Source organism: Pristiophorus japonicus, chromosome 7 (assembly GCF_044704955.1).
Source record: "Pristiophorus japonicus isolate sPriJap1 chromosome 7, sPriJap1.hap1, whole genome shotgun sequence".
Taxonomy (NCBI): domain Eukaryota; kingdom Metazoa; phylum Chordata; class Chondrichthyes; family Pristiophoridae; genus Pristiophorus; species Pristiophorus japonicus.
Genome location: NC_091983.1, coordinates 169,836,371 through 169,862,307, shown reverse-complemented (window position 1 = coordinate 169,862,307; position 25,937 = coordinate 169,836,371). Strand labels below are relative to the sequence as shown.

At 43.4% G+C, this 25,937-nt stretch overlaps 1 protein-coding gene across 2 annotated transcripts in view; it reads right to left on the bottom strand.

Annotated features, from left to right (window-relative positions):
* rars2 (arginyl-tRNA synthetase 2, mitochondrial) overlaps positions 1 to 25,937 on the bottom strand; it is a 110,482-nt gene that overhangs the window by 60,136 nt on the left and 24,409 nt on the right. For both annotated transcript variants that reach the window (XM_070885557.1, XM_070885558.1), the window contains exons 4-10: positions 25,495 to 25,578; positions 25,184 to 25,281; positions 23,191 to 23,246; positions 21,096 to 21,179; positions 18,615 to 18,691; positions 15,007 to 15,165; positions 12,182 to 12,288 (exon numbers count right to left, since the gene is read on the bottom strand). In XM_070885557.1, coding sequence (XP_070741658.1) covers positions 12,182 to 12,288; positions 15,007 to 15,165; positions 18,615 to 18,691; positions 21,096 to 21,179; positions 23,191 to 23,246; positions 25,184 to 25,281; positions 25,495 to 25,578 — 665 coding nt within the window. The remainder of the gene's footprint in view (positions 1 to 12,181; positions 12,289 to 15,006; positions 15,166 to 18,614; positions 18,692 to 21,095; positions 21,180 to 23,190; positions 23,247 to 25,183; positions 25,282 to 25,494; positions 25,579 to 25,937) is intronic.

The following is a 25,937-nucleotide window of genomic DNA, read 5'->3' as shown; positions in this document are numbered from 1 at the left end:
GTGGTAGTGAATTCTACAGGTTCACAATTCTCAGTGAAAAAGTTTCTCCTCATCTCGGTCCTAAATGGCTTACCCCTTATCCTTAGACTGTGACCCCTGGTTCTGGACTTCCCCAACATCGGGAACATTCTTCCTGCATCTAGCCTGTCCAATCCCGTCAGAATTTTATATGTTTCTATGAGATCCCCTCTCATTCTTCTAAATTCCAGTGAATACAGGCCCAGTCGATCCAGTCTTTCTTCATAGGTCAGTCCTGCCATCCCGGGAATCAGCCTGGTGAACCTTCGCTGCATTCCCTCAATAGCAAGAATGTCCTTCCTCAGATTCGGAGACCAAAACTATACACAATATTCAAGGTGTGGTCTAACCAAGGCCCTGTACAGATGTAGTAAGACCTCCCCTGCTTCTATACTCAAATCTTCTTGCTATGAAGGCCAACTGCCATTTGCCTTCTTCACCGCCTGCTGTACCTGCATGCCAACTTTCAATGACTGATGTACCATGACACCCAGGTCTCATTGCACCTCCCCTTTTCCTAATCTGTCACCATTCAGATAATATTCTGCCTTCCTGTTTTTGCCACCAAAGTGGATAACCTCACATTTATCTACATTATACTGCATCTGCCATGCATTTGCCCATTCACCTAACCTGTCCAAGTCACCCTGCAGCCTCTTAGCATCCTCCTCACAGCTCACTGCCATCCAGCGTAGTGTGATCTGCAAACTTGGAAATATTACATTCAATTCCTTCGTCTAAATCATTGATGTATGTTGTAAATAGCGGAGGTCCCAGCACTGTATCTTGTGGTGCCCCACTAATCACTGCCTGCCATTCTGAAAAGGACCCATTTATTCCTACTCTTTGCTTCCTGTCTGCCAACTAGTTCTCTATCCACGTCAATACATTACCCCCAATACCATGTGCTTTGATTTTGCACACCAATCTCTTGTGTGGGACCTTGTCAAAAGCCTTTTGAAAGTCCAAATACACCACATCCACTGGTTCTCCCTTGTCCACTCTACTAGTTACATCCTCAAAAAATTCTAGAAGATTTGTCAAGCATGATTTCCCTTTCATAAATCCATGTCGACTTGGACCGATCCGGTCACTGCTTTCCAAATGCGCTATTACATCTTTAATAATTGATTCCAACATTTTCCCCATTACCGATGTCCGGCTAACCAGTCTATAATTCCCTGTTTTCTCTCTCCCTCCTTTTTAAAAAAAAAAAAGTGGTGTTACATTAGCTACCCTCCAATCCATAGGAACTGATCCAGAGTCGATAGAATGTTGGAAAATAACCACCAATGCATCCACTATTTCTAGGGTCACTATCAGGCCCTGGGGATTTATTGGCCTTCAATCCCATCAATTTCCTAAACACAATTTCCTGACTAATAAGGATTTCCTTCAGTTCCTCCTTCTCACTTGACACTCAGTGTCCTAGTAGCTCCAGAAGGTTATTTGTGTCTTCCTTCGTGAAGACAGAACCAAAGTATTTGTTCAATTGGTCTGCCATTTATTTGTTTCCCATTATAAATTCACCTGATTCTGACTGCAAGGGATCTACATTTGTCTTCACTAATCTTTTTCTCTTCATAATAATGTTCACTTGTTAATGTTGGCTCAGAGAGGAACAAATATTGGCCAGGACGGTAGAATTCTCTGCTCTTCTTCAAACAGTGCCAGAAGATCTTGTACGTTCACCTGAGCAGGCAAACAGAATCTCAGCTTAACATCTTATCTATAGGACACTACATTTGACAGTGCACCACCTCGTCAGTACTGCACTGAAGTGCAGCCCAGATTATGTGCTCAAGACCTAGAAAGGGGTTTGAATCCTGATTTAGACACAAATCGCTACCAACCAAGCTAAGCACTTAGAATTTTTTTTAAATTCATACTATTCATTTTTCTTAAAATTGCACTTGGTCCACTTCTCCACTGCTTGTAGAATATGGATCAAACAGTAGAATGGGAAATTACTGCTCGCCAAAAGCAAATTTGTATAAACTGCACAAGTTAGAATAATAATGAGTCAATGTTATTGTCTATTAATTTTTCCCCTAGTAAATCAATCCCAGGGTTTCAAATTTAGCCTCATGTCACTGTGTTATGCAAATTCTATGAACCAGAGTCACTAAAGTTAAATCCAGCCCCTGTGGAAAGGAACAAATGGCAACTGCAGATCCAGATGGTTACATTTTCTCGGACTGCAGTGTCTATGGGCTCAATTTTCCCCAATATTTGCTCCGTTTTTTTTTTGGAGTCGGCTGCTTTTTCTGGCCTAACTTAAAAATCCCCAGTTTCCCCAATCAATTTGCACCAGCGTAACTGATTTAGTTACGTTTTGTTTTTAAGTACTTTGTTTTGCTCAAAAGGGGGCGTTACCAGCCACCTACACCAATTCTGGCCATTTAGGTAACTTTGGCCAACTAATACTTACTCCATTTCTACTTAGGCCAGCGTTTGTGACCACTCGAGAAAACTCTTGCCGAGAGTTAAAGAAATTGGCGCAGGTAAGGAAATCGGCGCAGGTAAGTGCAGCAGATGTCCGGACAGCAGCAGCAGGAAAGGTAAGATAGGGGGGGAGAGAGAGGTGAGGGAGGAAGAGAGGTGGGGGGGGGGGAAGCCTTTCGGGTATGGTTAGGTACGGGGACCAGGCGGGAGGAAACCACTCGGCCTGGGCTAGGGGTGAGAGGACGCACCGGCAAACCCTTCGGCCAGGGCTAGGGAAGCAGACCGGGAGGCTGAAGACAGGGCAGGTAGGTGGGGGAGGGGGGTGGTGGGGGGTAATTTCGGCCCGGGATAGGTGTGGGCTGGCCCGCTGCTTTCCCGGGCCGAAAGGACGCCACACCGGCCAGCTGCCGTCGCGGGCCAAAAGGACCCCGCACCAGTGCTACCCTAGCAACATCAGTTTTTGGCACAGGCCTTAAGCTCCACCCACAAAGCTTAAGGCCAATCTGTGCTGCTCCAAATTCAAAATTAATTCCGGCGAAACTTGGATTTTTTTTTTCTGGCGCATTTGGGCCACTTAAAAATCGTACGTAGCTCAACTGCGCCAAAAATTACCCATGTGAAAAATTGAGCTCTATATCCCTGTGTACTACAGGGCCCAAGTTTCTGCCCCCTGTAAAAACGGAGGTGCGCTGACTTTCTAGAATCAAAAGGGCACAGAAAAGTTACCTTCTAATTCGCCGAGCTCCTCAGGACGTCTTCGGCCTCGGCGTAGTTCAGTACAAGGGGTGGGGGGAGGAGCAAGGTCCTGGCGCTGAAAACAGTGCCAGGACCCCTGCACATGCGCGCTAGAGTGTGCGCACATGTGCAGTAGCTCCTCGCAGCCCGAATCTCTGCAGGCCGTGTGGGAGGGGCCCGAATCACGCCGCCCTTCGCCCTGGCCAAATGGGCTCCCTGGACGTTGAAGATGTGCTTAAATAGTTATCGGGACTCAGGCTTCCTAGAAACACCCATACTGATTTAGCCCAGAAAGCAACGTCTGCCTGAGATGTCTGGGAGGGAAAATCGCTGGTTTCATTGACAGACCGACTGACAAATCACCCGATGGGAAGTAAGTTGGAAGGAGAGCCACTCACTTGCTGTGGTCGGGAGTTACACAAGCCTATGTTCGGAGTCAGTCTGTGCTCCGTTCAGAAGATGGGCACTCCGGCCATGGATGCTTTAACAGAGACCAAAGATCAGTAACAGGGCAGAAAACTCACACCATGACAGACACAGCTTGCCCCATTTAACAAGACTGTGTTCTGGCCGTGAGAAAACACTCTAGGTAAGTGGCTGATATGGACTCGTGACTGAAAAGCTCAGATGTGTGACCTGCCCGATATTGACAACTCTGAGCTGGACTCGGGATCCACGTCTTTGAACATTTTCTGACAACCACAGATTTCGGCAAAGTAAGGAGATGACACTTCAAGACCGACCTGCGCATCCGAGGAGAAACGCCCTGCTTTTATTCCGGACTGGTTGGAATTCTAAAAGTGGAATCTTGCAATCTGAAAGCAAATTAATAAATGTCTAGGTACAAAATACACCAATTCCAGTGCGTGCTCAAAAATTATGATGATTTCTATGCATCTTTATGGTTAAATGTGAAGTGGATCTGAGTCCATGATTGGATCAGCCATGATCGTATTAAATGGCGAAGCAGGCTCGAGGGGTCGTATGGCCTACTCCTGCTCCTATTTCTTATGTTCTTATGACTTTGTCAGTGGACAACAAGCAACATGACAAAGCCTTCATTTTTTTCAAATGACAGAATTCCCAGAAGTATAGTTGTCATTGATGGTGCCCTATTAGCTGTGCTATCAAAGCCCAGGAGTGTGACAAACATGAATCACAACGGCTTTTATTCCTTCAATGTTCTGCTTGTGTGTGGCCATCTGCACCATATTGTGCAGCTGATAGAAGAGGTGACAATGCAGCCAGATTGGTAGCAGTCAGTGTATTCAGGAGAGATTCCCTAATCATTTGACCACATTCCACTATGCTGCCATTATGTACAGATACCCAGCAAGCCAAGGGTTGGATCCAGGGCGATCAAGAACACCCAAGGCTGCCTTAGCTTATCAAGCTGACTGTAAGCATGTTGAAACAATGCTTTCCATGCCTGGACAGGTCTGGGGGTGTACAGTCTACAGTATAACCATTCCAAAGTTTCTTACTGGTTTATAATTTTGCAATTCCAAGAGACATCTATGTGCAGCAAGAGCCCTCTAAGAACAGATAGAGTGCTTCGCTAAGAGGAGGAAACAGCATAAGCACCTCTGGCAGCTACAACAGCCATTTGGCAGATCATTTTCCTGAACTGGACCCCACCAACGGACCTCACATTTGCACTTCTGGAGGCTGTTGTGCATCAACCATTTGGCCCACTGGCTGCCACAAACTCTAGGTCCGTACTAAGCAAAAGGACTGGGATCCACCGGAATTTGTGGGTTCAGTGGGAGGGCAACTCATTTGCTTGGGACAGGAGGTTCTGTGCTTACAAGACAAATAGGAACAAACAGGTCTCCGCCATTTTCTCTAAAGTTACAATGGGTGAACAGCAGAACTCCCAAGGAATTTCAGCTCCAATGTGTGGATAGTAAGTGAATAATGTTATTTTAGGCATCAAGAATGTTATAGTACAAGGCCTGAATTTCCTTAATGGCTGTGGTGGCATTATAGTGCCAGAAAACAATGCCATGGCAATTTCTTGCTGTAAGGATTTAGAAATTGACATCTTTTGCTGCCTACTTTACAATCATGCCTTGCATAGTCAAACAGACCTAGTCTAAACCTAAAAACTGCTAATGCATTGAGTGAAGAAAGACTATTGGAACTTATATAATCACATCAGGAGGTCATCATCAGATAAGAAACTGCTAGTATCTGTGATCACTTGAAACAATGGGAAAGACATACTAGTAAACAGATGGCCCCAATCACATTAAACATCTGGGCTGCGAGTGTGCCATCGCACGTTCTTCTGATATGCCAAAATATAAATTAACCCTCTCATCAAAAAAACAATCCTTGACCCCACTGTGCTTCCAACTATCGCCCCATCTCCAACCTCCCTTTCCTCTCCAAAGTCCTTGACCGCGTTGTTGCCTCCCAAATCCGTGCCCAACTTTCCCGGAACTCCATGTTTCAATCCCATCAATCTGGTTTCCGCCCCTGCCACAGTACTGGAACAGCTCTCAAAGTCACAAATGACATCCTTTGCGACTGTGACAAAGTAAACTATCCATCCAGAACCTTCACGAAACATGTGCAGCCTTTGACACGGTTGACAACTCCATCATCATCCTCCTCCAACGCCTCTCTAACACCGTCCAGCTGGGTGGGACTGCACTCGCCTGGTTCCATTCTTATCTATCTAATCGTAGCCAGAAAATCTCCTGCAATGGCTTCTCTTTCCACTTCCGCGTCGTTACCTCTGATGTCCCCCAAGAATCTATCCTTGGCCCACTCTTATTTCTCATCTATATGCTGCCCCTTGACGACATCATCTGAGAACATGGCATCAGTCTCCACACGCACTCTGAGGACACCCAGCTCTACCTCACCATCACTTCTCTCGACCTCTCCATGGTCTCTAAATTGTCAGACTGATTGCCCTACATCCAGTACTAATGAGCAAAAATTTTCTCCCAATTAAATATTGGGAAGCATTTTCCTTTCTGTCTATCTTTCCGAATGGTCAAATACCTCTGAATATTCATTTGCCAGCCTTAATCACCTGGTAACCACATCTCTGTAATGGCTATCAGATCATACCCATTTATATCTATTTGTGCTGTCAACTCATCTATCTTGTTACGAATGCTGCGCGCATTCAAATAAAGAGCTTTTAATTTTTTACTATTTTTCCCTGCTTTGACCCACTTTCTGATACTGGTTGAACCTCCCTTATCCAGAACTCCATCATCTGGAACCACCCCTCGTCCAGAACCATTCCCGGCCACCGGTTGGCGCATGCGCAGGACTCAGACATGAACAAATTGGAAGTCCTTCCTCGCTGCCGACTCCCGCAATCGCAGGCCTGATCCTGCAATCCATCGTCCCACCCCCGCCCCCCCGCCCCCCCCCATGCTCTCTCTGACACACTCTCAGCCCCAAGTCAACCAGCCCTTATACCCACTTGCTCAGTATCTGTACCATCCAATTTAACTTGACCACCCCTCGTCCAGAAAAATCCCTTATCCAGAACAGGCCAGGTCCTGAGAGTTCCAGATAAGAGAGGTTCAACCTGTACTCTTATTTTTAGACATTCTGTCCTTTCCTGTCACAGTCTGGTTATCATTTCCCCCATCTATTGCCTTCATTGTATCCATGTATTAGAATGGATAGAGAATTGGCTAGCGAACAGAAAGCAGAGAGTCGGGATAAATGGGTCCTTTTCGGGTTGGAAATCGGTGGTTAGTGGTGTGCCACAGGGATTGGTGCTGGGACCACAACGGTTTACAATATACATAGATGACCTGGAAGAGGGGACAGAGTGTAGTGTAACAAAATTTGCAGATGACACAAAGATTAGTGGGAAAGCGGGTTGTGTAGAGGACACAGAGAGGCTGCAGAGAGATTTGGATAGGTTAAGCGAATGAGCTAAGGTTTGGCAGATGGAATACAATGTCGGAAAATGTGAGGTCATCCACCTTGGAAAAAAAAAAAACAGTAAAAGGGAATATTATTTGAATGGGGAGAAATTACAACATGCTGCGGTGCAGAGGGACCTGGGGGTCCTTGTGCATGAATCCCAAAAAGTTAGTTTGCTGGTGCAGCAGGTAATCAGGAAGGCGAATGGAATGTTGGCCTTCATTGCGAGAGGGATGGAGTACAAAAGCAGGGAGGTCCTGCTGCAACTGTATAGGGTATTGGTAAGGCCGCAGCTGGAGTTCTGCGTGCAGTTTTGGTCACCTTACTTAAGGAAGGATATACTGGCTTTGGAGGGGGTACAGAGACGATTCACTAGGCTGATTCCGGAGATGAGGGGGTTACCTTATGATGATAGATTGAGTAGATTGGGTCTTTACTCGTTGGAGTTCAGAAGGATGAGGGGTGATCTTATAGAAACATTTAAAATAATGAAAGGGATAGACAAGACAGAGGCGGAGAGGTTGTTTCCACTGGTAGGGGAGACTAGAACTAGGGGGCACAGCCTCAAAATACGGGGGAGCCAATTTAAAACCGAGTTGAGAAGGAATTTCTTCTCCCAGAGGGTTGTGAATCTGTGGAATTCTCTGCCCAAGGAAGCAGTTGAGGCTAGCTCATTGAATGTATTCAAGTCACAGATAGAAAGATTTTTAACCAATAAGGGAATTAAGGGTTACGGGGAGTGGGCGGGTAAGTGGAGCTGAGTCCACGGCCAGATCAGCCATGATCTTGTTGAATGGCAGAGCAGGCTCGAGGGGCTAGATGGCCTCCTCCTGTTCCTAATTCTTATGTTATGTTCTTATGTTCACCTTACTCTTTGACTTTTTAAATTTCCACTCACCTGAACTCTTTCTCTCTCCTCCCCCCCCCCCCGACCACTATTTAGTTTAAAGCCCTCTCTACAGTCCTAGTTATTCGATTCGTCAGGACACTAGACCCAGCATGGTTCAAGTGAAGCCCGTTCCAACGGGGCAGCTCCTTCTTACCACAGTACTGGTGGTAGTGCCCCATTAAACAAAACTAATTTCTCCCACAGCAGTCTTTGAGCCATGTGTTCATCTCTCTGATCTTATTTACCCTATGCAAATTTGCTTGTGGCTCAGGTAGTAATCCAGAGATTATTAACTTTGTGGTTCTGTTTTTAATTTAGCCTCATATTCCCTCAGCAAAACCTCTCTTTGTTCTACCTATGTCATTGGTACCTACATGGAAGCAACGAGGAAAGATAGATTATGAGAGTAAACTAGCAAAAAATATAAACACAGACAAAAAGAGCTTCTACATGCAAAAAAAAAGGAAGAGAGCAGCTAAAGTAAACGTTGGTCCATTAGAGGATGAGACTGGGGAATTAATAATGGGAAACAGGGAAATGGCAGAGACTTTGAACAAATATTTTGTATCAAATTTGTCTTCATGGTAGAGGACACTAAAAACATCACAATAATAGATAATCAAGGGGCTATAGGGAGGGAGGAACATAAAACATCTATCACTAAAGAAAAAGTACTTGGTAAAATAATGGGACTAAAGGTGGATAAGTCTCCTGGATCTGATGGCCGGCATTCTAGGGTCTTAAAAGAAGTGGCTGCAGAGATAGTGGATGCATTGGTTGTAATCCACCAAAGTTCCCTGGATTCTGGAGAGGTCCCAGTGGATTGGAAAACTGCAAATGTAACATCCCTATTTAAAAAAAGAGGCAGACAGAAAGCAGGAAATTATAGACCAGTTAACCCAACATCTGTTAGAAAAATGCTGGAGTCCATTATTAAGGAAGCAGTAGCGGGACATTTGGAAAAGCAAAATACAGTCAAGCAGAGTCAGCATGGTTTTATGAAAGGAAATCTTGTTTGACAAATTTGCTGGAGTTCTTTGAGGATGTAATGAGCAGGGTAGATAAGAGGGAACCAGTGGATGTGGTGTATTTGGCTTTCTGGAAGGCATTCGATAAGGTGCCACATAAAAGGTTACTGCACAAGATAAGAGTTCTCGGAGTTGGGGGTAATATATTAGCATGGCTAGCAGATTGGCTAACTAACAGAGAGTCGGAATAAATCGGTCATTTTCCGGTTGGCAAACGGTAACTAGCGGGGTGCCACAGGGATCGGTGCTGGGGCCTCAACTATTTATAATCTATATTAACGACTTGGATAAAGGGACTGAGTATAATCTAGCCAAGTTTGCTGATGATACAAAGATGGGTGGGAAAGCAAATTGTAGCAGTTAACAGTAAAAGTAAACATTAAAATAGTAATTGGTCACTATTGAATAATGCTGCAGTGCAAAAACACAATACCTAAACTGCATGAATTAAACAAACCTCCACAGGGACAGTATCAGAGGTAACCGGCAGATCAAGCACATTTGCTATTCCAAGCCCACTTCTCAATTTCACCAGATGGGTGCTGAGGAAAAGACGTGGTAGCTCGACATTAGGCCAAGGAGAAGGAAGAAAATAGATATAATGACCAGGAGGCAGAAGTGATGGAATAAATTTATACAACTGGGAAGTTATATACCGAGCGAAGGGGATGAGGAGGAGGAAAGTTTAATTTAAACAGGAAAGGGACATTAGCCAATTGGCTTGAAAGTAGAAAGGTCACAGACAATAAATGGCTACAGAGTAATGACCAGTGGAGTTCCAGAGTGTTTGTTTTGGGTCCCTTACTGTTCATTTTATGCAAAAGTGATGTGGAAGTAAGTACTTCCTTTAATATTACAAACTTGTTAATAAGACTAATCTAATTAGTGCCAAAGATGATAGGAATCCATTTATATAGCACCTCATCACATTCCAAGCACATCCCAAAGCACTGCACATTCAATTAATTACTTTTGAATTTTAAAAATCGATGTGTTTGGACTGGGAACCAATATAGGTCAGCGAGCACAAGGGTGACGGGTGAACGGGACTTTGTGCAAGTTAAGATACAGGCAGCAGAGTTTTGGATGAGATCAAGTTTACCGAGGGTACAAGGTGGGTGGCTGATCAGGAGAGCATTGAATTAGTCGAGGACTAGAGGATATGAACGCAGAATTTAAAAGTGTCAAATAATATGAGCAATAAGAAAATTATTTCCCTACATCAGTGAATATTCAAGGACTATGGTGGCATCAGATGGCTGAGTTGTAGGAACAGATAGCTTTTCTGGAGTTTCTCAGTTGTGTCAGCTATGACTCAGTGGGTACCACTCTTGCCCGAGTGAGAAGGTTGTGGGTTTAAGTCCCACACCAGAGACTGGAGCACAAAAATCTAGGCTGACACTCCAGTGCAGTGCTGAGAGAGTGCGACACTGTCAGAGGTGCCGTTTTTTGGATGAGACGTTAAACCGAAGCCCCATCTGCTCTCTCAGGTGGACGTAAAAGATCCCATGGCATTATTTCAAAGAAGAGCAAGGGCGTTATCCCCTGTGTCCTGGCCAGTATTGATCCCTCAATCAACAAAACTAAAAAACCCCAGATTATCTGGTAATTATCACATTGTGTTTGTGGGAGCTTTGTGTCCCCAAATTGGCTGCCACGTTTTCCACATTGATAGTGAATACATTTCAGGAGTGCTTCACTGACAGTGGAGTGCTTTGAGACGTCTGGTGGTCGCGAAAGGTGCTATATAAATGCAAATATTTCTCTCTTCTTTGGGGTCAGAGAAATTTATTTACTGAATTTTCCCTTGAAAGATGAAAGTATATAAAAGACAAATTGTATAAATGTGGAAAAAAAGATTTTTCTGCTTCCGAACTTCATTTTATATGTCACCATGCCCTTTCCACCATACTCATTAACAAGGTCAACTGGATGGCTTCTTGTCATTGAGTTGGCAAATTAGTATTGTACCACTTATTGTACCACCAACATAATATCACCATGCCAGTTTAGAGACAATATTGGCCCTCACCCTTCCTGTTCTTGCTAACTGCCATCCCATCTCCAGCCTCCCTTTCCTCTGCAAGGCCCTTGAATGAGTCATTCACCATCAATCTAATGCCCAATTCTCACAACTCAATTTACATCTCTCTAATCAGCTTTCTGCCCCACCCACATCTCTAACCAAAGTGACAAATGACATTCTCTGTGATTGTGACCACAATGCATTATTCCTCTTCGTCCTTTTTAATCTCTCTGCAGCCTTTGACACAGTTAATCACACAATCCTCCTCAAGTAGATTTTCTTTGTTGTTCAGTTCTGTGGGACTGCACTGGCTTGGTACCACATTTTCTTACCAAATTGTAGCCAGAGCCTCTCTAGCAATGGCTTCTTTCCCCAATCATGCACTATCACCTCCAGAGACGTAGCACAGCTCCCACCCAGGTTCCATTCTTAGCCCCCATCTTTTTCTCATCCTTGGCAACATCATCCAAAGCCATGTGCCCAGATTCTGAATGGATGCTGATGACACCAACTCTACCTCCCCACCACCTCTTTTGACCCCTCCACTGCGTGGTGCTGTTTATCCGATATGCAGTTTTGAATGAGCCATAATTTCCTCTGGCTAAACATTGGGAAGACTGAAGCCACACACTTTTGTACCCTCGCCAAAGCTTCCACATCCATTATTAATTATTTTTCCAACAAAATACTTATGCCTAAAGCTTTGGACAAAAATCACACAGCAGAAAGTTGTGCAAAAACCAAGAAGTGAATCGTTCTTTCAAGTGCATTGGGTCATCCACTATTTTCAGGTCAGTGAGTTGAACCCAACATGTTTTAACTGCCTTGGGAGAGAACATGTTGAAATTTTGTTAGGACATTTCAACTTACTGCCTCAAGGCTTCTTTAGGCCAAGGCCCCATGTGCCAGATTGTAACTTCATTGAGAAGTAAACGTAACCACCCAGATTTCCTTTTTCAGTTCTGATGAAGAATGTCCACTCAAAAAAGGAAGCTATCTTTACCTCTTTTCAAATGCTGGCTGAACTGTTGCACAGTTCCAGCAGTCTTGGTTTTTGTTTCAATCTTTTTTTTTCCCAAAAAAAAAAGTTCAGCAGTGGCATTTTTGCAAAATACAACCATTAAAGTCTAACCTTACTTTGTTTTCCTGAGCAGTCCTTTCTGATCAATCAGCTGCAGGACTTCCTGTGCTTTCACTTGGTAGAATGATTCTCCAGAATACTCATCAAAATGCACACCAAGTCGCTATTGGAATATATATAAATTCAAAAATTAGATTAAAGACTACTTTTGAATCAGGCCTCACATCAAGATGAAATAATCCAGTTTCGATCAACCAAACAATTTGCAGCAACCATATCAAAAAATATTTAAATATGTAATTCAACGTTCAAAGTTAACTGATCACAAAACTGTGTTCAATATTAGTCCATTTACCCAAGACTTTCATTATTTCCATTGGTCAACACAGTGAGCAACACAGTAAACATAAAAGCTTATTTTTGAAGTAAAGGAAAAATAAATGGGTCTGAAATTCCGGCCTCCCCAGGTCCGTACGTAGTGTACACTGACCCAGTGATGCCCCGCAAAAGCTGGTTTTCGGCGGGCGATGTGCATACACCCAAAACCGGCTTTTCCGATCTGTCAAGTTCTCGCTTGACAGATCGCACGCATCTCGGCAGCAAGGACGTTCGCATGGGCAAGATTGCACTATTTACCCATCTCTTGTCCAGTGAATGTCCTTAAAACTCTTGAGTCTGGTAGATGCAGGCACATAGCCTACTTTTACCAGCGTAAGAGTTTTAAAACATCTAAAAATTAAACTTAACACATTTAGGTTTAAAAACCCTGCCCACTAAGGTAAGTTTATTTAAACCTTAATTACAAAACTTATTTTAAAAAAACAGAATATATTTTTTCTAATATTTATTAACTTTAATTTCAATTAATTTTAATAATGAGGTGTGTTTTTTTTATTTTTTATGTTGTGTTTAGTGTGTTTCATTTTTTTTCTCATTAATAGCAATGAGAACTCGTAGATAGGGAATTTTTATTGCTATTAATGAGAATACTGTACCTGATTGGTTGTGCAGTCACACGTGACTGCACCTTTTGCGTTCGAACCTCGAGGACAGGAGCGTGCTTCGAAGCGCGGGAACAGAAGGCCTCCCCACCGGAATCGCAGGCATCTCCGGGACCACCAGGCAATTTCGGAAAAATTCTCGGGTCAGAGGCGTTCGTGCGAAAGAAGCCTCTGACCGGAATTTCAGGCCCAATAATTCTGGATATTTTGAAGTGTTTTATTTTTAAAATATTTACTCACACTTTTAAATGGAAGGCCCATTGTACTCACATCCCTCCAGACAGTAGCACTTAAGGTTGTATTGTAAACCCTAACCTGACCAGCTCTTGATTTCTATACAGGTAACACAAATGCGCACACAAAGATAAACATGCACGTACAAAGATAAACATGCACGCGCGCGCGCACACACACACACAATGCTAACATGTGCACACACAATGTATTTTAAAAGAAAATCAGATTGTTAGTGGTAGAATCACAATATTAGCAATTCTACTGACAATGTCAATAAGGCACACTGGGGAAGATCTCCTCTGTACACTAGCTGCAGTAAATCAATTTATGAACAACAGGTTCATGGTTTTGTTAAACCTACCAGAGAGGCAAAATCTCCATTCACTGTCTTTTACTATAGGGGATTTTCAGTTTTCATTTATTTTCTGGCTCTTTGCTTTTTTGGAGGAGAGTGGAAAAACAATAAAAAAGAGAAAAGAGCAAAGACAACAGTACTAATTTAGAACTCCCCCTACCCCCGCTTTCCCTTCTGCAGATCGTCTTATGTTGGCAGAGAGGACAAGTGATCTACACCCAGGCTTTTGCAAATGCTGCCCAGGTTAACTATCCCTCTGATGCTCATCACCTCTTTTTGTGAGCAAACATCGCAATAGCATGGTTGATATTAAGAATTCAGTTTTTGGTGTATGACATAATATCGGTCAAACAAGTCTTCACACTTTGGTTGACAGTGGGATGATGGCCAGTAAGTGCTGATTCCTTCACATATTTCGCCAGACATTACATTTTAACCCAACTGTCTGAGCCATCAAAGGAAATTTTCTTTATCAGCTATTTGATGGACAGAAACCCTGCCTGTCTCTCTGGTGTACCATTTTTACTTACCAAAAAGGCTCATCTGGATATAGGGTAGCAGTGACCGTATCAATTTAGAACGAAGTTTAAATTCTATAAAATTTGGTTTTGTACAGAATTAACAAAAGGATATTGCAGCGCAGTTACTAAAACAGAGTTCTAAATTACAAAACCTAAATTGGCCAAATGAGTAAAATTAAAAATCTTACATCTGCAAGTACTTTCTGTTGTTACACTTTTGTATCAACTTTTTCTATTATAAATTACCGGTGTTCATAGTTATAATGGACCATGACTTATGCTGTAATTAGACCCTCTCAGCTATAGTAGCACCTTTCTGATTCTCCCAATTCCTTAGCCTGCACTGTTCATTTATGATTTTAAAATGGACACTGACTGACATTTGCATACCCTGGTCCAATTATCTCCCACACTCGAAGACCACATCACCTGAAGAATGTATTTGGTGTAATCCCACGTGCTATGCCATGGGTCAACAACTAATATCAGAAATTGCAGTTAACGTAGAATCCCCAGATCAGGACATTGACAAGACAATTTATAGATCAAGGCTTTATTTAGAGCTTGCTTACAATGCAGTGAAGTTTCTTTAGCAGATATATTAGCAAACTGACTATACAGTCAAACCACTGCCCATCATGCTTTGGGGTAGGGGTGGGGAGGGTGGGGAGGGGGGGAAAGAGGAGGGGGAAAGATACCTGGATAGTGTAGAACAACTGCTATATGTATCAGCGTAGCCGGAACAATCGTGACCCGTTATTTCACACCTGATAAATTTTTTCATATTCTTCGATGCTTATGGTCCTAAACTGTCCCCATAATGCCAAGGTCTGTTTGTCCCCTCCCTCCAGTTTCTTGAAGAATAGTTCTGCTGCTTTCTGAATGTCTTCACTGCTCTCTGCCATTTTGTTCACTTCAACATAAACCTGTAATTCAAATACAAGATCGTTAAGTGCCGATGAACCGATTGAGCGGTTGTTATTTTTTTGTTCAGTGTTTAATCTCTTGCTACTGACCATCTATCAGAGCTTTGTAGTTGTCTTTCACAATTTTTCTCCACTGGAGAAAGTGTGTGTTTTCTACTCCATGGTACTATGCCATTTTAAAGTTCCTCAAAATTGGTCTGCTTGACATGATGGATGCCATTTTCCATTTCTGTGCTCACTAGTCTGTACTTTTTCATCCATTAAAACAAAAGAGGAAAAAAAAATTGTGGGATAGGATGACAGAAATGGAAAAATCGTATTTACTTACCAAGTAATCATTGTCTTCGACCCATGGCACTCTGTACCCGACACCAATTCCAACCCCCTCCCCGACTACTGTCTCTGGTTAAACCAAACTGTTCACAACCTCAGCATCTTAGCTGAGCTTCCGACCCCATATCCTCTCCATCACAAAGAATGCCTACTTCCAACACAGTAATATTGCACAGCTCCGCCTCTACCCATCTGCTGCTGAAATCTTCAACCAGGCCGTTGTCACCTCCAGGCTCAACTATGCCGTTGCTTTCTTGGTCAGCCTTCCATCCTTCACCATCCATAAACTGCAGCTCACCTAAAACTCTGCTGTCTGTATCCTATCCATTCCTCCAATCTAGCCTCTGCCCCAATCCCTTTGCCTGACCATTGGTGGCCATGCCTTCAGCCGTCTAGGCCCTAAGTTCTGGAATTCAACCTCTAAAGCTCTCTGCCTCTCCATGGCCCTTCTCCTCTAAGACACTCCTTCTAACTCATTTCTTTGGCTAAGCTTTTAGTCATCCCTCCTAATATCTCCTTCTTTGGCTCAGTGTCAATTTTTACATGATTTTGCTTATGTGAAGCGCCTCAGGATGTTTATCTTCGCTAAAGGCACAATACAAATGCAAGTTTGTGTTGTAACCTGGACTAACTTCAGTGGAGAAAATCTTAGCTTCAATTAGATAACCAGCTGAAGAGTTATCAGAAATATTCTGATGAAGTACATGATTGGAAAGATAGGCTTTCCAAAGACTTACAAGTAAAGCTTTAGTATCAAGCCCTGACTAAATGTTCTTCCCAAAACATTTTAAACCTCCGACCCACAGTAATATTTTTCTTGGAAGACTGGATAGAACACTTAATCTCAAATTCAATCATAGACATCTAAACTAGGGTTCACTGCCAATGCTTCACTAGTTTATTGCCAGAGGGCATGGGAAGGGATAAAACAGATAGAGAAAAAGCCTATCCTACTCTATAAACCAAACCATTTACTTAGGCACACATGAAGTAATACTGAAAACAAAAAGGTGTGTGATAGAGCTGAAACTGAAGGTTTATTAGAGGTGGTAGGAGAGTTAAATATTAAAATTATAAACCGATCTGGGTTCAATTTTCTATTCCAACTCGTCAAAAAGTATTCAAAGCGTAACAACTTATTAAACTAACTTGGAAGATAATGGCCCCAATATTTACTTGGAGCCGGGAAGTGTGTGGGGACAGTTTTGCAGACAGAAAACCCGGAAGTATGGGTTTGCCCACAGGCCCCACCAAAATTGATGGTAGGACATGCTTCAAATTGTTTTCAAAAACTTTCCTGCCCAATAGCTAGCTTGATTGACGGGGCGGGGCCGGCTGCAATGGAGCAGTTGCAGATCGCTGGGAGGGGAGCACAAAGTTGGGGGGGGGAGGGGGAAGGGGGAAGAGAGTGCGGTGCAGCGAGAGACCACGGGGTGGGGGGGGGGGGAAAAGAGGAGAGCAGGGCGTGGCGTGAGACCGCAGGGAGGGGGAGCGAGACGGGGGGGGGGGGGGGGGGGGGGGGGGAGGGGAGAGAAGCGGGGTGCGAGACCGCGGGGCACGGCGCAAGGCGGGGGGCGGTGTGAGACCGCAGGGAGGGGGAGCGAGACAGCTGGGGGGGGGGGGGGGGGCGAGACCGCGGAGAGGAGATCGCGGAGCGCAATGGAAGCAGCGGGAGATCATAAGTGGCATACTGGGAGATCACTGGAGGGTGGGGGGCAGAGAACAGTCGGAGATCACGGGGGCGCAATGGAAGATCGCAGGGGGCACAGTGGGAGATCGCTGGAGGGTGGAGGGTGGCGCAGTGGGAGATTGCGGGTGGGGGTGGGAGCAGTCAGAGATCACGGGGTGGGGGGGGGCGCAACGCAGTGGGAGATCAACGGGGGAGCAGTCGGAGATTGCTGGGGTTGGGGTGGTGGGGCGAAGGGGGAACAGAGTCGACACAGATCATGGGAGCAGACGTGAGCAGGCGGAGATCCCGGTGACCAGCCGGAGAGCGCTGGGCGGAGTCAGATATCGTGTGGTGTGTAAAGAGGTTAGCTTGAGGGGCTGGGGAAAACAGTCCTGCTTCTCCTGACCCACAGTGCTGTAAATGCACTTGCCTCATGGATCCGGCTGTTCTCAGCTCCTTTTTACATGTCGGGATTCCTACGGCCTGGGAAACCCAGCATGAAGAGAGTAAAATAAAAAATTCAGGTAAATCGGTGGCATGCAGCCTCCTTAAAATGATTTTACTGACCTACCTGCCTCCTAAGAGCAGGTTGACCACCTGCCCCCTGAGCTGCCTCCATTAAAGCGGTGGATGGATTGTGTTCTGCTTTGAGAAATTACATTTTTTTTGCCCCCCAAACCATCTTTTGAGGTTAAAATTCCCTCCAATGATCCGCCATGTTACATCTACTCTATATATGACAGATCGATAGACTTTTAGATATTAAGGGAATCAAGTGATACAGGGATAGGTTGGGAAAGTAGTGTTGAGGTAGAAGATCAGCCATGATCTTATTGAATGGCGGAGCAGACTCGAGGGGCCGAATGGCCTACTCCTTATGTTCTCATATAGTTATTTAAGTTAAAATGAAGAACACAATTCTTCATTACCTGTTTTCTGTCCCATAGGATAACATATATATATCCACACACAAGATGTAACTAGAGTTTGAAACAAGCTAAAGTAGGAAAACTGAAGTTATTTTATTCATGTGTATGGTGAAGATTTGAGTTTTTTTCCCTCAAGATATCTGTTGGTAATTATTCAATATTTTCTTATGTACACCCTTCCTTGATATGTTCTTAAAGATGTGCAGTACCAACATTTTGATGTGCCTCTTGATTGCAACTCTGCCTTCAGTTTTGAATGCTTTGTTTGGATGAGTTGAGCAGGTAATTGGCCTTTGTACATCTAACCCTTTGAGTAATACAGGAACATTTTTGCGTCAGAAATAAGAACTATGACAATACTGCAAAATTCCGGTTCGTTTTTCTGCATTTTCCAAATTTAACAGTTAGCATTGTAATGGATGCTATAAAGATTTTCAGCATTGCAGACCTCTAAAGTTCACTGAAAATAAAATTGCCCTCTATTAAACCCATGTTCACATTTTTATATTTTTACTTACTTCAAACAGATGTTGCAATGGATTTGCTTTCAGTTTCACTTCTGAGCCAAAATGCTGAAATCCTGCTCCTAGCAAACCTAAAATCATTGACAAAGAACAAAACACCCAGAAAAGTAAAACCATTCTAAACTGCCACAATCGTGATGCACAGAAACGCAGCAGTAAGGATACTAACTTCACAGAAACATCTACAATTAGTCATGCCAAAGGTCACACACCCAACTGGACTCGAGTCGGCCTGAATTTTCTTAAAGAACCATTGAAAAATTACGACACAGGAAACCATTCGGTCCATTGTGTGTGCCAGTTGATAAAAAGCTATCCAGCCTAATCCTACCTACCAGCTCTTGGTCCGTAGTCTTGTAGTTTACGTCACTTCAAGTGCATATCCAAGTACTTTTTAAATGTGGTGATGGTTTCTGCCTCTACCACCCTTTCAGGCAGTGAGTTCCAGACCCCCACCACCCTCTGGGTGAATTTTTTTTTTTCTCATCTCCCCTCTAACCCTTCTACCAACTACTTCAAATCTATGCCCTCTTGTTATTGACACCTCTGCTAAGGGAAAGAGATCCTTCCTATCCATGCTGTCTATGCCCTTCATAATTTTATACAACTCAATTAAATCTCCTCTCAGCCCCCTCTGTTCCAAAGAAAATAGCCCCAGCCTATCCAATCTTTCCACAAAGCTAAAATTTTACACTCTTGGCAACATCCTCTTAAATCTCTTCTGTACCCTCTCCAGTGCAATCTTATCTTTTCTGTAATGTGATGACCAGAACTGTACACAGTACTCAAGCTGTGGCCAAACTACAGTTCTAGTTTAACTTCCCTGCTCTTAATATTCTATGCCTCGGCTAATAAAGGAAAGCATTCTGTCTGCCTTTTTTACTACCTGAAAAGATAGCAGGCCAGGCCGAAAAGGATCTGCGAACATACACTCCAAGGTCCTGCTGTTCCTCCACACCTCTCAGTATCCTCCCATTTATTGTGTATTCCCTTGCCTTGTTGCACCTCACCGAATGCATTACCTCACACTTCTCCGGATTGAATTCCATTTTCCACTTTTCTGCTCAACTGACCAGTCTATCGATATCTTCCTGCAGTCTAAAGCTTTCCTCCTCACTGTCAACCACAAGGCCAATTTTTGTATCATCTGCAAACTTCTTTAGCATGCCCCCTACATTTAAGTCTAAATCATTAATATATACAGGGTACTTCAAAAAGCAAGGGAGCTAGCACTGAGCCCTATGGAACCCCACTGGAAGCAGCCTTCCAGGCACAAAAACACCCCTCACCCATTACTCTTTGCTTCCTGCCACCGAGCCAATTTTAGATCCAATTTGCCACTCTCCCTTGGATCCCATGGGCTATTACTTTTTTTTAAATCAGCCTGCCATGTGGGACCTTGTCAAAAGCATTGCTAAAATCCATGTAGACTACATCAAATGCTCTGCCCTCATCAAAAAATTCAATCAAGTTAGTCAGACACGATCTTCCCTTAACAAATCCATGCTGACTGTCCTTAATTTAGTCTTTCTAAATGAAGATTTTATACTGTCCCTCAGAATTTTTCCAATAATTTGCCGACCACCGCGGTTAAACTAACTGGCCTGTAATTGCTCGGTTTATCCCTTCCTCCCTTTTTAAACAATGGTACAATGTTAGCAGTTCGCCAATCCTCTGGCACCACTCCTGTAGCCAGGGAGGATTGGAAAATGATGGTCAGAGCCTCCGCAATTTCCTCTCTTGCTTCTTTTAATAGCCTCGGATATATTTAATCTGGTCCTGGTGATTTATCTACTTTCAAAGATGCTAAACCCCTGAATACTTCCTCTTTTATTATGTTTATCTCATGCAATATTGCACTTTCTTCCTCCTTAACTTCAACGTTGGCATCGTGCCCCTCTTTTGTGAAGACAGCCGCAAAGTATTCATTAAGTATCTTGCCCACATCCTCCGCCTCCACACATAGGTTACCATTTTGGTCCCTAATGGGCCCTACGCTTTCCTTAGTTATCCTCTTGCTCCTTATGTAATCATAAAACATCTTTGGGTTTTCTTTGATTCTACTTGCCAGTATTTTTTCATACCCCCTTTACTTTCCTAATTTTTATTTTCACCCCTACACTTCTCGACTTTCTGCAGTATCGAGCTCTTGATGTCTGTTATGTATCTATTAGCTGAGATATTATATCACAAGGAATGTTCTCAATGGCACCTTAGATTAGTTGCTCCTGATACCCACCCAAGGCAAGAAGCACTGCTGGCTTTAGGCCTGCTCTTGCACACCACTTTCTGGAGGAGGAGGAACACTTACAAGCCAATTACCAAGAAAACAAGAGGAAACTGACAAAAAAAATGGAGGATATTGTAATGAATCAGAATCTCTACAGTCTCCTACTAATGTTGCAGCAGTAGTTCAAATACATGTACAAACATCACCTCAACGAGTACAAATAATAGTTAATATGATAAACTTACCAAACTGCAAGCCCCAGTCTCCAAGGTAATTGATCCTGATCACATCATTCCCCAAAGCTTGCTTTAGGTTAGCTATGAAGTTACCTAACAAAATAGCATAATACAAAATATAATTTCTCTCTGCTACATTATGACTATTTTCTAAATTAATACTGAAATATCACCTTTACTTCTGCCATTTTTAGACTTATTTTGAGATTTATAATCTTTTGAAACTTTCCACTGCCTATGATGATGATGAGAAATTATATTTTTCAAAAGTTATTCATACAGACAACAGGTTTTAGCCTTGGCTCAGTGGAAGCACTCTCATCTGAGTCAGAAGGTCACGGGTTCAAGCCCTACTCTCAGGACGCGAGTACATAATATTGGTTTACAAAGGGAGTGCTGCACTGTTTGAGGTGATGTCTTTCAGATGAGATATTAAACCAAGTTGTCGGTGCCCCCTCAGCAAAAGATCCCATGGCACTAATCAAAGACAACCAGGATAGTTCTCCCTGTGTCCTAGCCAACATTCATTACCTATAAATTAAATAATCTAGCCATTTAGGCCCATTCCAATTCTGGGCACCAGATTTTAGGAAGGACTTGAAGGCTTTGGAGAGGGTACAGAAGAGATTTACTAGAATGGTTTCAAGGATGAGGGATTACAGTTCGTGGATAGACTGGAGAAGCTGGGTTGTTCTCCTTGGAGTAAAGGCTAAGAACAGATATGATAGAGGTGTTTAAAATCATGAAGGGTTTAACCAGAGTAAATAAAGAGAAACGGTTTCCAATAGCTGAAAAGTTGACAACGAGAAGGCACAGATTAGCAAAAAAAGGCGATTAGCAAAAAAACCCCAGAAGTGACATGAGGAAAATCTTTTTTACGCAATGATTGGTTAGGATTTGGAATGCACTGCCTGCTAGTGATGGATACAGATTCAATAGTAGCCTTCAAAAGGGAACTAGATAAATAGTTGAAGAAAACATTTCAGCAATATGGGGAAAGAACAGTGGAGTGGGACTTCCTTCTGTGCTGTACTATACTATTCTATGGGTCTATGATTTATTTAATTGCTGTTGGCAGTTGCTGCATTTGCCTTCATTGCAACAGCGACAATACTTCAAAAGTAATTAATTGTCCTGAAGACATGAAAAACTTTGGAGAGGGTACAGAAGAGATTTACTAGAATTTATTTATTTCCAGCGACCATATTTTTGGGAGGGCCCTCTCCAAGAATACTTTGAATAAATCATACGTAAAACATGCTCTAATGTGATGGGCATCCAAACCTACAGAAAGCTTGAACTGCCATCTGCTCAAGACTGGTGGTAACTACTGCTTGAGTAGAGTTCCTGGTTATCCTGCCATGGGCTGTCTCACTCTAATAAATAACAGAAAAGCAGGAGGTAATGTGTTTGTTGCTCTGCAGGCACAAGAATACCCAAAGATTTCCCCTCAATGGGAGACACGCTGCAATACTATATTGACTGAGCCAACAGGAATTCTTCAACATCCACCGAGTGGCAATGTTGCTCCAAGAATGTCTAAAGTAAAGCTATGGCACTGGAACTTCCGGAGTAAAAAAAACTGAACTGGGCATGTGACTACAGTGTAACTGCTAGAACAAAGAAAGGGGTAGAAAGTCAGGCTAAAGTGCAGAACTACTGTACACAGTGGCCCTAGTGCTGACAGAATATAGCAAATTGGAATTCAGAACCCTAGCTTGTCAAACCTTTCCTTCTGCCTTTCTGCTAGGCTGCACTTACATGTGGGGTCTTTGTAAAAACAATTTAGTATGTTCTAGACAAGTAGCATTAGAGCCCTAATCAACTTATTTTATTTGAACATATTGCAGGTTAAATACTTTCTAGAAGTGATCAGATGATCCACTGTGGGGTTTAAATTTATCTCGTGACAAATTTTGGAATATAGGATTTAACTTGTATTTCAGCAATTTTATTTTTTTTAAATCTAGCTTTTGGCTATCAATTTAATTCAAAGTTAGATTGGTCTTAGATACCGCATTGGGTTTTCACATTATTCTTCAACTGACAAATAAATCTGGGATGATTACACAATTACATGTAGCAGAGAACAGGAAATGCTTACCTATAATTGTTGAACGCAGGTGTCCTGCATGAAATTTTTTTGCAATATTTGGTGAACTGTGAAGAAGGAAAGAAAAGTTTTTGTTGCTCCACTTTTCCTTAAAATGCGAAGATCCATCCCTACCAATATAATACACATCCGAGCTGAATGTGATCCTCCCTTTACACGTCTCTGATCCAGGCCACTTGGAGTGGCTGGAATCACAGCCGGCATAGAGAAATAAGGTTATGGCTATTTGACGTCATCATCCCAGCCCCAGGACATTACTGCAGGAATACCTCAAGGTGGCATCCTAGGCCCAACCATCTTTAGATGCTTCATCAATGATCTACCCACCGACACCTGGGAGTCCCTGGCCAAAGACCGCCCTAAGTGGAGGAAGCGCATCTGGGAGGGCGCTGAACACCAAGTCTCGTCGCCGAGAGCATGCAGAAAACAAGCACAGGCAGCGGAAGGAGTGCGCGGCAAACCAGTCCCACCCACCCTTTCCTTCAACAACTGTGTCAAACCTGTGACAGAGACTGTAATTCCCATATTGGACTGTTCAGTCACCTGAGGACTCACTTTTAGAGTGGAAGCAAGTCTTCCTCAATTTTGAGGGACTGCCTATGTTGATAACGATGACCCCTCCATCATAAGGCCAGACATGGGCCTGACAATTGCAGTGTTCAGTTCCATTGACAATTTCTTAGATGGCGAAGCAGTCCATGCTCACATGCAGCAAGACCTGGATGACATCCAGGCTTGGACTGATAAGTGGCAAGTAACATTTGCGCCACGAGAGCCAGACCACGATCATCGGCAACAAGAGAGCGCCTATCCACCTCCCCTTAAAATTTAATGACATTACCATCACCGGGTCCCCCGTCTTAAACAACCTGCAGGTCACCATTGACCAGAAATTCAACTGGACAAGTCACATAAATGCCGTGGCTACTGGAGCAGGTTAGAGGCTGGGTATCCTGCAGTGAGTGGCTCATTTCTTGATTGCTCCAAGCCTCTATACCAATTCTAAGGCACAAATTATGAATGTGATGGAACGCTCTCCACTTGTCTTAACGGGCACAGCTGCAACACCACTCAAGAAGATCGACATCAGCCATGAGGGGGTAGTACTAGGCTCCAAACACATTGGTCCATATGTTCTTAATTTTCCCTCCCAACTTTACTTTGTTGAAATTTAGACATACCAGTACTTTCCAACCCAAAGCATTCCTTCGCACCTCACTAATTGCTGGATTGTCTTGCCTCCCTTGCACAATCTATTGGCTTTTAAAGCCCAAGCATGTTACCACCTGACCAGTAGGCCTTACTTTATCTCATTTTCAACACTTTTTAGTGTCAGTGGTGTTCTAAATTATTGATGTTGGTACAGCAGGAGCAGCGGGTTGGGGCGAAGGAGCAGTGAGAGATTGCAGAGTGCCGTGATCGGGGCCCAGGAGAGGTGTGAGTTCGGGGCTCAGCTGAGGCGAGGGCCCAGGGACAGCTCGGGCCAGCCCACACTGCGATATGTGTGCGCACTAGGTCCGTGCAGCAGAGCTGGTCTCCAATCGTCTTGGTTAATCCTTGCCACTGGACCAAGACCTAGCTCTGTCAAGCCCATGTGGTGGCTGGTGTGCAACGGCCACCACACATTAAAAAAAAAATCCACGCACAGGCATCTTCCACCCTTCAATATGTAGTTCGGGATCTGGAATATCAGGTCCTTCATTGAAACAACGGTAAACTCATCCTTTTTTGGCATGGAAGCAAGTCATCCTCGATATGAGGAACTGCCTAAGAAGAATATTGATGTTGACCCTTCACCTGGATTTCTTAAGAAAAATAATCTTTCATTATTCTTACCCAAAGATATAATTCATAATGTCAATTTCAAATATAATTTGAATGAAAGCACTTAAAAGAATCAAAAAATTAACCAATTTGAAATAAAACAAAATAAGCAGATTTCATCTGTAATTTATGGTCTTTTACTTCTGTGCCAGGCACTTACCTAAATTCCACTATAACACGTCCACAGGGGTAACCACTGAAGAGTTCACTTTCTATTCCATATTTTGTACCTTTCTTAGAAATTTCTTGCATCACAATCTGCAAAGTAAAAATATATACAATCTAAAAAACACGAGCAAGATGGTTGTTACTCAAGATATGGAGTTCTTCAGTCCCAGCCAGAATGTTGAGTATTCAAGTGTAAGGGGTGCCCATTACTACATCGATTATGTTTCCAAAAGAAAAGTCTGAAAGAAGCCTGGGGCTCTATTGAAAGTGGAAGCACATAGCTAGATAATTCTACGCACTCACCTCAGCAAGTAAGAATCGGTTCACTTTGAAATTAATGACTCCTTGCCCAACAGCAATCTCAGTAACCACATCATCACAAGTCAACTAAAATAAGAATTAAAAAAATACATTAGACCTAGCCTAGACTTGAAATTTAGGCCGAGAATTTCAGGAGCGCCCCGTTTGGGGGACGGTAACACTCGCGAAGCGTGAGACACTGGGCCGCGTAGCACTGCTGCATACGAGGAGTGCTTCCCCGAAGTAAAGGGAAGGGCCTAAGCTGCATGCTCTGCATAATAAAAAGGGTCCTACCTGGATCACCAGGGAGCGGGGGTGCCACACGATCAGCCCGACGCGTCCAGTGCTGCAAACATTACTGAAGACTTTTTTTTTTTCCAAAGCAGCCTCCCACCTCCCCTTTAAATTACGCCCGGTTCGTGTCCCCTGAAACCATCATCACCTGG